The 13,379-nt window shown below is 37.6% G+C and overlaps 1 protein-coding gene across 10 annotated transcripts in view; it reads left to right on the top strand.

The window, feature by feature from the left end:
* Positions 1-13,379, top strand: part of ANKS1B (ankyrin repeat and sterile alpha motif domain containing 1B) — a 456,219-nt gene that overhangs the window by 180,043 nt on the left and 262,797 nt on the right. For all 10 annotated transcript variants that reach the window (XM_078376055.1, XM_073000243.2, XM_020803323.3 and 7 more), the window contains one exon: positions 3,886-3,992. In XM_078376055.1, the coding sequence (XP_078232181.1) occupies positions 3,886-3,992 (107 nt within the window). The remainder of the gene's footprint in view (positions 1-3,885; positions 3,993-13,379) is intronic.

The following is a 13,379-nucleotide window of genomic DNA, read 5'->3' as shown; positions in this document are numbered from 1 at the left end:
AGTTAAGTGTCACCCCAGACATCACTACTTCTGCTGCCAGCCACCATATCACTCTCACATGCTCAACTAACTGCTCCTTGTGCTGCACTGGAGGGGAAGACAGTGGTGCTAGCTGCACCCTCATTCCCTCCTCCACTGTTAGGAGATGCAAGGGAGGGGGAAGGAGGCTGCAGGACAGCAACCCATTTAAAACCAGAAGGGTAAGGAGTAGGCAATTGCATGCCAGCCTCCATTCCTCTGTCGACAGGAATGCCTTACTCTAGGGGATCTTCAGAATGAAGGCATGTTAGCAGTGGTATCCAGGGTTTGTGCCATGGCACAGACAACTTTTCAGTTCATCCCTCCTGTCATGCCTTGGCTGTGCCGACACTTTGGGGCAAAGCGTTCCTACAGACAAACAGTCTACTCCAAGCAGTTAGGGGTCTAGACTCAATTGCCTCTTTTCATTTTTTTCTTGACGAAGGCTCACTAGTTATTCAAGAAAACTGCAGCTGTTTTTTGTTAAAATGTATGGCTTTTGTGCTGGCTGGGAGGAAGAAGCAGCCAGAAATTTAGTAATTCTTATAAACAGAAAAAGTGGAGATTAGATTTAGGTGGCACATGGGCAAAAAAGAGAGTCAGTTTAAGCCAAATTATGAGTATATTTTGTGGCTGGAGGAAGATGGAATCTTCCTGAGTATCTCTGTGTATATATATATCTGCACAAATTATTATTTACAAATTACAAGTCCTGGTCCAGTTCTCTGGACCTCACTGTCTCTTTTTGCTCTTCTGTTTGCAGTTATTTTAATATTACCCCCCCCCTTTAAAACATGCTAATTCCTAGCAGATAATTAAACCTGGAGGAAAATCCAGGAACCTTTTTACATGTGTCATAGTTTATTTTAGACATTTAAATTATGTTCAGTAATGAGGTTGGCAAATCTATACATACTTTCATAAGCCTTTGCAGAGTTAATGAATACTTAATTTCTTTGTAGCCAATCGGGCTATTCTTAAGAACGTAAATTAAGCCTATCTTTAAAACAGTATTTGGTATCTCATATAAGTGCATGTAAACAAGCATAAAAAAACATACAATGGTAAAATAATAGTGATAAAATATAATAAGCATTCTCAAAAACCAACTCAAGATGTGAGATTAACTTGAAGAACTTGTGAAGCAGGCAATAACTTCTGTCTTTCTGTGGTTTGTTTAATGAATTTAGCAGTCCTATAGGATATATAGTTGTCTGTGTCAGCTAGCAGGAATAGGATTGTGTGTAGGGAAGAACTGTTCTTGATCCCAGTTGTTCAGTGTTTTAGATATTGGTCCTTCAGATCTGCATACAGAGGACATTCTGTTAGAAAGTATACCATGTCCTCCATTTTAGAGCATCCTGCTGGACCATGTCTGGCTGTACCATGTAACATCCCTGAATCTCTTTCAACTGTAGCAAGTTCAGTCTACACCTAGTTAACAGTTGCTGTGGCTTGTATGAGCTAATAAGGGACAAATAAGAGGGAAGCTTTCCAAAAGACAAGGAAAAGCCTTTGTAAATCCTTTTGGAGTGGCAACAAATTACAGATGCATGGTAGTCTGGATATCAATATCATATTTTTTTAATGATATCTTCCAAGGCAGCCTCATATCCCCTCTCGTGGAGGTAGGTAGGTATAATTAGACGCCCAAGAGTCCCTTCCTTTTGCAGAGTGAAGTATACCCAAGCAGTGGGTTTAGGCATATCTAACTCTGCATACAATCAGTTTAATTGCTAAAATGTAAATTTCACTGAGTTAGTTGAACTTCACTTTCAAATACAGTTGGTTAGAAAACATTCTTTTCTTCTGATTCTTCACATTCTAAACCAATCTTTTTGTGCTTACATTCCTTGTGAGTCTAATTTAGATGAATGTAATATGAGCAACAAATATGACTAATTGTATTGGCTAGAAGTCTTCAATGAGTATTTGCACATTCAGTAATTCTTCACTGAGGGTTTTATCTGTGAAGATTCTCAGTTATCCAGGTGAGGTTATCTGAAAGTTGAGTCATGGCAACTGGACTTCTTTCTTATTAGGTTAAAATGTTTTGCTACTCATCCAGGTAGATTCTTGAGACTGAAGAAGCTACTTAGATGAGTAGCAAAACATTTCAACCTAATAAGAAAGAAGTCCAGTTGCCATGACTCAACTTCCAGAGTCACTGAGGGTTGTTAGAACAGCAAATGGTATGAGCAGTCAGGTTACAGGATTTAAGAATCTGTTGAAATCAACACAGGACTTTCCCCATTACTTCAAAAACAGTAGACATGAGTCACAGTTTGTTGTGCTTTCTGATTCATACACAAGGCCACTGTGCAACATTAAGGTCAAAAGCAATTGAGGGCATGTTTATACATACCCAAATTTGTAGTAACATGCAGGGTGTGCACATTTGTCTTATGGTAACATGCCTGTAATTAATGTGTTTTGGAAAGGCTTCTAGGCTAAGAAAAGCAAGATTATACACTGGAGGGGTCATTTTAGTAGCAAACCCTATTTTCATGTATATTTACAATGATACAACAAATAAATCATTCCCTCTAAAATTAAACATTGTATTTGATTATTTCAAAGCATCATGAAATGTTGAAAATCAGTTTATGAATGAATTATTAATGTAGTTTCCAGATTATTCATCTACATCTGTTAAATTCAGAAACATTGAATGTTCTGTCTTCCGTATGTTCTGAATTTCATAATGTTAATATATCTTTTTTTATTCAAGCAATTCCTTTTCTGAGAAAGAAATTCAACTCTTTTTACATACTAAAATACCCTATTAACTCTTAATGTGAATGGATGACCTTTTCAGACATAATTTAAGTATATTGTAATGAAGGTTTTGCTGGCATGTCTGGCAGTATTTTATGGCTGAAAGATCTGGGAGATGAAGAAATAATTATTTTGACTGAATGGATGTTGTACAATTTAGGTTATTCTCAATTTCAGTTTTAACAAGAAAACATGCAGCTGTTTTTTTTTCCCATCCCTCATTGGCTGGTGAAAAGAATTTATAATTGGGACAATGCTGTAGAGAATACTGTGAACAGAGCAAACCTCAGTGCAGTCTTTAAAAAAAAAAAAAAAAGCAGCAGCAGCAGCAAGTAGTAAAACATGCCATAGGCTACAGCTAATGCTTTTGCATTGCCTCGTGTCTTTTCAAACATGAAAAATCTACGGCAGGCACATCTCTCTAATGCATAACTGGTAGGAAGGTTCTATTCAGATTTTAGCTTTTTAGCTTGCCTGTGATGACCTGCTATTTTCTGCATTTGTTTTGACTGCTCTCATCATTCAAGATTGACGCTTGGATGGGTGTGTAGGTGGAAGCAACAGCAGCAGCAAGCTTACAGCTTGCAGACAAAAAAAATCTGCCTTATCTGATGGCTATTATTGAAAATGCGAGGTGTAGCCTAGGCTGGGTAATGAAGGGGAGCAAGCCGGGGGAGCAAGGAGCATGGAGCTGCATACTGATGAGTGTAGGAGTACTTGATAAAAGATTTCTTGCTGCTAGCAGTGCATTGCTCATTGTGGAGTGTTTCAACAATCACATATAACGGAAAACAGCTTGATATGCTTTCCCTCCCCACCGCATGACGTACTGGTCTGTAGTAGAGATTAGTACCTACGAAATGTTCAGCTAGGGACAGATCTCACTCTACAGCTTGCCCTGGAAACTATGTGCTACTTCTGACTTTCTTGCTTACTGGAAGCATTAATCTGACAAGCTGGCGGGCTCCTTTGATACCAACTTCTCCCGGAACACAATGTGGCAATGCCACCTCTCAGCCCAGGACCATCGTTACTATCCTGTGGATGGATATTCACTGCTTAAACGCCTCCCTTCTCAAACTCTTTCAGTTCCTAGATGCCCTGGCCAGACTGTGGGACAATGGTTGGAAAGTATTGGGCTACCTCAGTATGAGAACCACTTGCTGGCTAATGGATTTGACAATGTGCAATTTATGGTAAGTGACTTTCTGCATGTAATAGTTTAAATTGATATTCTATTTGTTTTCCTGATGATATCTTACATAGCATGGAATGGGATCTGTTTTGTATTTTGCAGTGTGCTTTAGGGTAAACATTTTACATAATCCTAGATGTTATCAATGTGGACAAAGGGATTTGGAGCTACAGTTCCATTTGGTTAATATTCATTTCCAAGCATTTTTACAGAAAATAAAAACACAATGGTTCTATACCACGCCTGAGGAGGATAACATTGCCTGTGTTGACAACATGCTGCCCTGTAGGGGATGTATGCTTCTTCAGATTTGATTAATAAGTCTTTACTTGGATCATTACTTAGATTTGGTATTTGTTAGAAGAAAATCAAGACTGATTTCTATTCCTCTCTATTCAGTGCTGAAGCCTTGGTAAAGAACTGTTGCATTTCTGAGGGATTTTTTGTGTGCAGTATTCTACATGTATGAAAATGAATAGCTGCTCCTTTAAATGTAGACTTAAAACCCACCTACATTTGACTATGAAAGAGTTAACAGAGATGGGCAACCCATATATCTTTGACATATAATGTACATATTTGTGTAGGACTTTAACCAATGGAACCTTCCTGCAAAGATGAATATGGGCAGGAAAAATGCACCTTCTAGTGCTTAGGTATAGTAACACTTACCACACCTGTTGTTCAAAATTTGTTCTTCCCCACACATTTCACTGTCTTTCCTAGTTGTAAAATATTATTTATAGCAATATTACTATTAATACAGAAAATTGGCATACACTGTATGAAAGACATGGTTTTGTGCCAATGAAATTAATCTTATACAGTTGTGATTTGTTTCAGTATAGAGAGAACTATTATATAACCCTTTTGTTTTTTAAAATTTACAATAGGGCTTTCAATAGGGTTTTAAAAAATTGGATTAGTGGATATCTAAAGCATTTGAAATATATCCAAGTGAAATATTACCAACTTTAATTTCTAGATGATATTAATCCAAAGTATCATTGCACATATGATTTTATACACTGCGTACAAGCAACTAATATTTCATCCAGATCTACCCTATTGTGACATCTTGCACCACAATCAGACACAGGTTGCTGTACCAATTTTTCAAGTCATTGTAGTAAAAAAATAATGTGCAATTAAATCTAATAAATAAGATGTATGCTAATACAGGACAGTCACTATATAGTAGATGAGATTCCAAATGGGGAGATTTTTAAAGAGGCAGTAGCCATGTGCTGCAGTTACTACTGTGTACTCAAGGAGGTATAAAATTCAGTTTATGATGCCCTGTAAACATTGTTAGTGTTCCAAAACAGTGATTAATTGGTACAAAGTCATCAATGATGCAACTGTGCAGATGTACAAATTTCTGTAAGTTATTCTGTATGTAAGAACCAAAAATCTGAAATAATTCAAGAATGATGTTGCTTTCATATTTTTTGTACTGAAGCCAGAATTCAATATTCAATAGGGGCAATAGTGTGTTTCTGATTGTTCTAGAGAGAGACTAAATCAAAAGCAATCAAGTGACTACACAATAAAATACAAATAAAGTAAAAAATAAAGAGGGATGAAATGTATTACACTGTAATAGCTAAATCAAGATCTTATCTCAAACCAGTAACCAGCTTCTTAATCAGTAACCAGTAATCTTAATTTGCCTATATATATTTCCGTTAGTAGAAAATATATAATGTAAGAAGTGATCCTGAATATTTAAACAATCAAATGGCATTTACAAATAAATTACTGAAAATGTAACAGTACTTTTAAAAAAATCAGTTTAGAATGTGATCCTATATAAGTCTGCTTAGAAGTAAGCATTGTTTAATTCAGTGTATCTTCCTTCCAGGATAGTGTACATAGGATTGTAGCTATAGTCTATGTTATAAATGCTCATTTCATGAGTATAGTTCAGGCAATCAGAGCATCTTTCTGAATAAAATAAATAATCATGTACCGTCAAGTCAATTCTGAGCTATGACGATACAGTACTTTTTAAAGGTTTTCCAGGTAGAGGAGAGATTTACCATTCTCTCCTTCTGGGGGAACCCTGGGACTGTGGCCCAAGGCCACACATGCTCGCTCTTCTTTCTGGAGGCATAGCAGGGAACTGAACTCCCAACCTCTGGCTCTGCAGCGAGATAACTAAGCCAATGACCCTTTTAATACTGTTATAATAGGGCAAGCAATATTGAATAAAGGTTTTAGATTCCTTCTTTGCCATATTTGTGCTTTTGCTTTTCTAGATGCTTATTTGTTTTTCTGTTGCCTAAGCAATATCATACATTTATTTAAAATTATGAAATACTACAATGTCTTATTTTTAGTCTATATTTCATGTAGGCATATAATTGGCAGGATAAAATATTTAATGGTTTTATAGATATCATAAAATACATATTCTGTTTACAGCAGTATTGTACTCATTGTTATATGAATCCAAATAATACTCCGGCATATTATTTTTCAGATTAAACATTTATTTGATAAATTGTTCAGCAGAATTACAGAAAATAAGCCTTTAAATTACATTATTTTGATTTCACAAAGAAAATAAGAATTTAGCTAAGAGTTTGTGAGCATGGATCAGAAGGAAAATAAAATCTGTTTATTCATGTTACTTTTTAAATCTAGTTTTGGCATTTAATTTCTTTATCTTCTCTTGTTATTTATAAATGGATTATTTAGCTTTTCTTACACCTCATTGCCCACAGTGAATATAATTTTGTCATCCTGCTGTTTATAATGCAAAAATAGAAAAGCATTATAGGCAACCTGTTGATGGTCTATACCTTAGTTTGAATTTCAGAGCTTGGATGGAGGCCCCTGTTTGGGACAGACAGGGCTTTAGTGACCCAGTATAGTATCATCTGTGATGTCAAAGATCATTCTTTATCACTGAAAGTAAAAGTTTAATAATGGGATTGTGTGCATTTAATGAGAGGCTATTGTTGACATCAGTGATATAACAATGTAGTGATTACTATGCTATTTGACTGACTCGTAAAACAATGAAGAATTATAGTTTGGCAATTAAGGTGCTTCAGCTAAATTTTGGATTACAGCATCTGGTATGGCCTAAGCACTTAGGAAGTCTACTAAACTCCTGGGCTTTTTTTTACATGCACATTGAACTCTTACATTCTCAGCACAGCTTTTGCAGAAAGTCAGGGGAAATGCTGTGAAGGTGTTTGAGTAGAATAAAATGAACTTGAGAAAGTAGATGATTAACATATTTATGTAAAATTATAATACTATTAGAATCTGATTAGTAATTGTATTCAATACAAAACAAGGAAAAGCTTAGAATGAGCCAGCACATGTTGGGTTTAGAAAGAACATTAATAAATTAGTCTCTTCACAGTAGAAACAATAAAATGTCTTATGGCATAATATTAACAAGTTTCCAAGGTTTTTAGTGCACTGTGTTGTGTGGCCAACATCAGATGTCCAGTAAAACTTATGCTAGGTAAAGCCTGTTTATCTTAAAGTGTCACAAGCGTCTTTGTTGTTGCCACAAAAAATGATGTTGATTAGATTTTATAATGTAGCAATAACTAATAGTCAATATCACAGTATAAGCCATAATGCTAAAAATGTTCTTAGATTATTATCCAACATGTGGACGAAGTAAAAATTTACCACAATGTGATCTGAAACCAAGGGACAACCTAGGCTTATTAGGCCTGGAATGCTTATTTAGGCCCCTTTTAAAAACAAATGTTTTGGCTATTTCTGTCCAAAGATCTGCCTAGCTCTGATTCATGATAATGGAGAGTAACTCTGTGGGCACCTTTGTCTCATTCTGGAAAAGAGAGATCTATAGAATAATCAATATGATAACTTCTGGATTTTCTGTGGTTCTATAAGAGTATGTATAGACCCTTGGTATTTTGGTGAGAAAAGTGGGCTAAAGTTGCTAGAAACTGAATGGCATAGGACTCAATCTAAAAGTAACCAAGCACTCCTTATGGCCTGCTGTGCCAAGTTTGCAAGTCCTGAGAGTAACACTGTTTTCTTCTGTGATTATCTCTGGATGCTATTTTTGTGGCAGGGCCCTTTGAAGTATCTGATGCACTGTCTGGTCCTGTTTCGGGGAGCAGTGTTAGCTGTTGTCGTCAGAGATTGGACGTGGAGTATTTAAAATCACATAATTTAACCACATGTACCTTCGTCCTTTGTGCATTATTCAAACTAGCTGACACGTTACCTGAGTAGGTCCAGGCTATGATAAAACAATGTTGTGTGTGGAAGAAATGTACACTGCTTTGAAAGAACCTGTTTCTTTCTTGAGAAAGCAAACAGTAACCCCAAATACTGTTCGAACCACTGGGAGTGCTCACTAAGGAATTTGGATTATTGATACAGTAGATGCAGATTCTATTGCACAATAAGGATATATATATATTTTTAAAAAAGTCAGTCAGTTGTAGCCATATTGTTTTATTGATGCAGTGGTGGTCTAAATAAAGGTCAGAAATCTGAATCTGAATCCTGCTCATAGTCTGGAAATGCTTCTTGATCCATTGTTTTCGCTGGAAAGGAGAGTGTCTTGCTCTGTTTGTGTGTGTATGTGTTACATGTTGTCAAGTAATTTCTGACTTATGGTGACCCCCATAGGGTTTTAAAGATATCCGGGATGTTCAACTCATTGCCACCTGTGAGCTTTCATGGTTGAGAGGAATTTGAACCCAGGTCTCTGGAAACCTAGTCAAGTACTCTACCCGCTACTTCAGGTTGGGTCTGACACACTCCTGTTTAAGTCAGTCCATTACCTGAGGTTTGAGAGATATATCCTATAGGGAATAAGAGAAGCTTCTCTGAGTAGTTATTTATTTTGCCCTCCCTGTTATGGAATGAGCTTCTCTTGAGGAGCCTCATGATGCAGTGGTTAAACTGCAGTACTACAGCCAAAACTGTACTCACAACCCGGGTTCAATCTCAGGTGGCTGGCTCAAGGATCACTCAGCCTTCCAAGGTCAATAAACTGAGTATCCAGCTTACTGGAGGAGCAGTGTGTAACCTGCATAATTAAACTGTAAACCACCCAGAGAGTGCTTTAAACACTTTGGAATGGTATATAAGCAGCATGCTACTTTCTTTTCTTTTTTTTAAAGGAAGGTCATTCACTGTAGCTTTTCTTCTAGTTAGTAGAATATTCCTCAGTATATTTTCTACCAGATTTTCTAAACTCTGCATTCCTTGCTGTGGCCAATATCCAGTTGCATTCCTGTGCCTGCACAATGAGAGTGATGTCACTGGCTGTAGAAGACAGCCACTAATTATAGTTTCTGTTGCAGTTTTTGGATGTGCACAGCTTACATGCACTGATACAGAGATGCATACTCTCCGATTAGCTTAATAGACTGTGGCCAGTGATGTCATTTGACATCCTGAAGGCAGAGCTACACAAGAAGATACTGCCAATTATGTTTCATTATTTTTCCTACTGCATTTGTTTTATATAATTTGTAAATAATTATAATATTGAATTATAATAAATGATACATGGTAATAAATGAGCATAACTATGAGGGTAATTACCACATTGCTGTCGATGGATTGAATCTTGTGAAATGATTGTGCAAAAATTATATGTAACTGAGATATATATTTGAATACTTATAATTTTGCACAGAAAATGTGTCCCTGGGATGCCACATTGCTCAAGACAGAAAGGTAATTTTAGTCTAACATGGTCCAGGCCAAGAGCCCTTGGAGATGACATTGCCCAGCAACAGAGACTCTAGGGAATCAGTCCCTAAGGGTGGGATTTGTGAATTTGCTGGATTCCAAATACCATAATTCGTTCTGAAAGTTCTACCTACCTTAAAAAAATCCTAAATGAGATGCATCTAAGAGAAAGGCCTATATTAGAAGGCCTACACCCAAGATTCCTGCTTAGAAAGAAATCTCCCAACTAACACTGGGGCAAAAACAGGAAGCTTGGACAGAGCTAGACCTAGCTAAATCTCAAAACCTTCCATTTTAATCCTTTCATCTAGTACTGTACATCACAGTTAGCTGTTTGTAAGTTGTAGATAAGGTATGTAGAACTCTCAGAATGGATAATTATGGTTTTTGTAGTCCAGAAAACCTAAACATCCCATCCATTCCAGTCTCTTATTTCTTCTAAATTGGGGCTCACTACCTCATCTCTCATATCCTTTCTGACTCACTCCCAGAAGGTGCCACCACCCTTCAAATGGCTTCTCAATCTTCCAACATCCACTCTTCAAGAGAAGCTGATGCCACAGAAGAAGAGCTGCTGGCACTTTCCCAGCTGGATACAGCATCCAAGGAGATACAGGTTTCAGACAGACTCTTCTGGGCTGGCTGTAAATCTTTCTCAGTTTGTCTAGTCAGTGCTGGGGTGACAGGTTTATACTTTAACTGTAGGACTCTTTTCCATGCTCCTGAAGCGAATTAATTCTTCCTTGCTGATACATGCATATTGGCTGTGAGACTGAATTTGCTGTGTCCTGAACCTGTCCCTGCCTCATGCTACCTTCCTTGATGTAGAACAGATGAGAGAAACAGTGATGGAGCAGCAGAAAAATAGGGCACCTCACTGCAATTCTGCAGCAAGAAGTTTGCAAATTAGATAGTTATCTAACTTGTCTGCAAGGGGAAGCATCACTTGAGCCTTCTGCATAGCCCAGTTGTCCTCAGTTGTACTGGGATTTTTTTAAAAAAAGAATCAATTCCCCTCCCCCACATAACAGTAATCAACCTATGAAAAAATCTGAAATGGTGGGCAGAGCCAAAGGAAGAATTTGATACAGTGCACATTTGCATAGATATTCTTTTTTCTGTGCCACATCATACTATTTTACTCACATAACTGTGTACATACAAAAACATATGTACACACACATGAAAAAGAAACAGTTGCCAGGGAGTGATCCAGAGGAACAATGGTGTGCTTATTCTCAATCTGTGGAATGAGTAAATGCTGAAAAAGACATGAGATTAAGCCAGGGGCTGCATGAAACCCTCAGGTCATTTATTAGGTGAAAAATACATTGAAAGTATGTGAATGATAGTTCAAGATCGGATTAATATGATCCTGAATGCAAATAGGGAGTGTAGGCCATGTGCTTAGAGACCTTTGATATAATACTCCTGTGTTTGCGGTGCTGACTCTTCTTGGTGTTGATTTGCTTGACTACTGCTGTGCACCAGGCAATTCACAGCAACTCTTTAAAGACAGATAAATAGAATCAATAGAAGTGTAGTGTGGTTGATCCATACATGTGGATGCAAGGATTGCCCCAAATGACATACCACACCTCAACACAATTCTGTTTAGCACTGTGTAGAACAGTGGTGGCTAACCTTTTTTTAGGCCACATGCCCAAACTGAAAAAAAATAAAACCAGCCGATGGCAGGCTGCAGTGGCTGTGGAACCGGAAGTGGCAGTGGTAGAACTGGAAGTGGCAGTGGAAGGGAGAATCCGGGGCACAGAGGTGCCTCAAGACCCCACTCCGGATCTGCCGCCAGCGCCAGCTGCTCCGGATCCTGACCTGCCGCCTGTCGAAGCGCCACCACCACGGCTGCAGCTGCCTCCTCAGATTTGGCTGTGGGGGGGGGGGAGTAGCGATCCGGCGACTTATGGCTCATGTGCCCGCAGAAAGGGCTCTCTATGCCAGCTGTGACATGCGTTCCATAGGTTCACCATCGCTGGTCTAGAACAATCTAGGTCAGGATAATTGCCATCTAGTCACACCCCATCTGTCATTCTCTCTCCCTGAAAAGATATAAAGTTTACATCTGAGTTACTTAAGATGTCTTTGATACATGTAAATTCTGTAATTCCTTTGCAGTGGTTCTTCAGACAACAACAGTAACAACTGATGAAGTCCACAAAAGCTTATGCCATATAAAACATGTTAGGCTAGTGTCCTGTTACTATATGGTAATGAATTATGCTTTGCCCAAGTGATTCTGTGAAATCGTCTGCTTGCTGTCATGCAAGCAAAGATTACCTGGTTAAAAAGGATGGCGCTTCTACTTCTGCAAGATAGTACTGAATATCGTCTTGTTGAGGCCAGACCAATTTCAGTCCATTTTTTCAAAAGATCATTATCCACATTGATTATACAAGCAGGATTTGGACTTTTTACCCTTTAAGATTCTATGAGAGTCTCTGATAATTTCATTTGTGTAAATCTGCATAGAAAATACCATAACAAAAATAATCCAACCATGTTTCACACACCAAAAGACAAAGATACTAATCATATCAGCTCAATTTAATATCTGCAAACTTAATCACATCTACAATTTACCCAATATCATTTCTTCTCCATATGTCCCTGTTAAAATTTATTCTAGAATAACAATAATCCCAATAATTTATAACATATATATATATCATTGAGATTAAAACTATATATTAGAAGAGAGTAAATTATTCTATAGCAATCTATTCAGCTATATAGTTTTACTTTCTGTGTTACATATCTGTTCGAAATTATTGGGATTTGTTGGGAATTAATTTACTACAGAGTAAATTAATCAATGGTTAATCTTCTATAATGTAGGTTACAGAACAGAGTAGGTACACTTTTAGGTTGACAGTCTAAGAAGTCAATCTGTCTCTTTTGAAGACTGCTTAGACTGTCTTTTTTGAAGAGACCCTTGTCCAGCTTGCCAAGGCAAAAAGTCTGTCCTGAAACCAGCAAAATCAGGGAGCTGGACAAAGGACAGATTGGATTTGTCTTCAGTCTGGAAGGGATTGTCACTCTCGAATTGGCCTTCTCAGCCACACTAGATGCTGTTCCAAGTCCTCCATATATAACACGTTACCATAGTCTCTCTCGACTGAAGGATGCCTAATCTGCTTAGACTACAAAATAGGAAGCATACTTCAGCAGATTGAGCAGAATGAAAGTTTTACAGCTACATTTATGATCTAAATGTGAGAGGGTATTAATTATATGACAGGCATCCATCTATAGAGAAGCATTGTCAGGCAGAGAGTCTGCTGCAGAAAGACCGAGTCAGCAATTTCTCATGTCCTCATACCTGCTAGGAATGAAGCTAGCAGTCATTCTGGAAATTTTCATGGTCAGGGCATAACCCATCCAGAAGATGACTGAAAAGGCCTATGCTATGTAATGATTTTTCTGCAAGGATAAGAAAGAACAGTGAAGGGCTGTTTGAATATAAAATAGTCTCAGGTCTAATTATGAGAAGGTGAATATCTGGGTTCAGTTAGGTTGGAATATGCTGAGAAGAGACAGCAGTACAAGGAAACTTGATTGTCTGTAATTATGTGTCACAAAATGAGAAAGTGTAGAGATTAATAGCAAGTTTCTAAAAACAAGATTACTACAAGAGTCTGTGATGAAGCTGTGGCAGAGTTCT

The sequence above is a fragment of the Pogona vitticeps genome, chromosome 5 (assembly GCF_051106095.1).
Source record: "Pogona vitticeps strain Pit_001003342236 chromosome 5, PviZW2.1, whole genome shotgun sequence".
NCBI lineage: Eukaryota > Metazoa > Chordata > Lepidosauria > Squamata > Agamidae > Pogona > Pogona vitticeps.
Note: the sequence above shows the minus strand (reverse complement) of the source record. Positions and strands in the feature narration are given on the sequence as shown.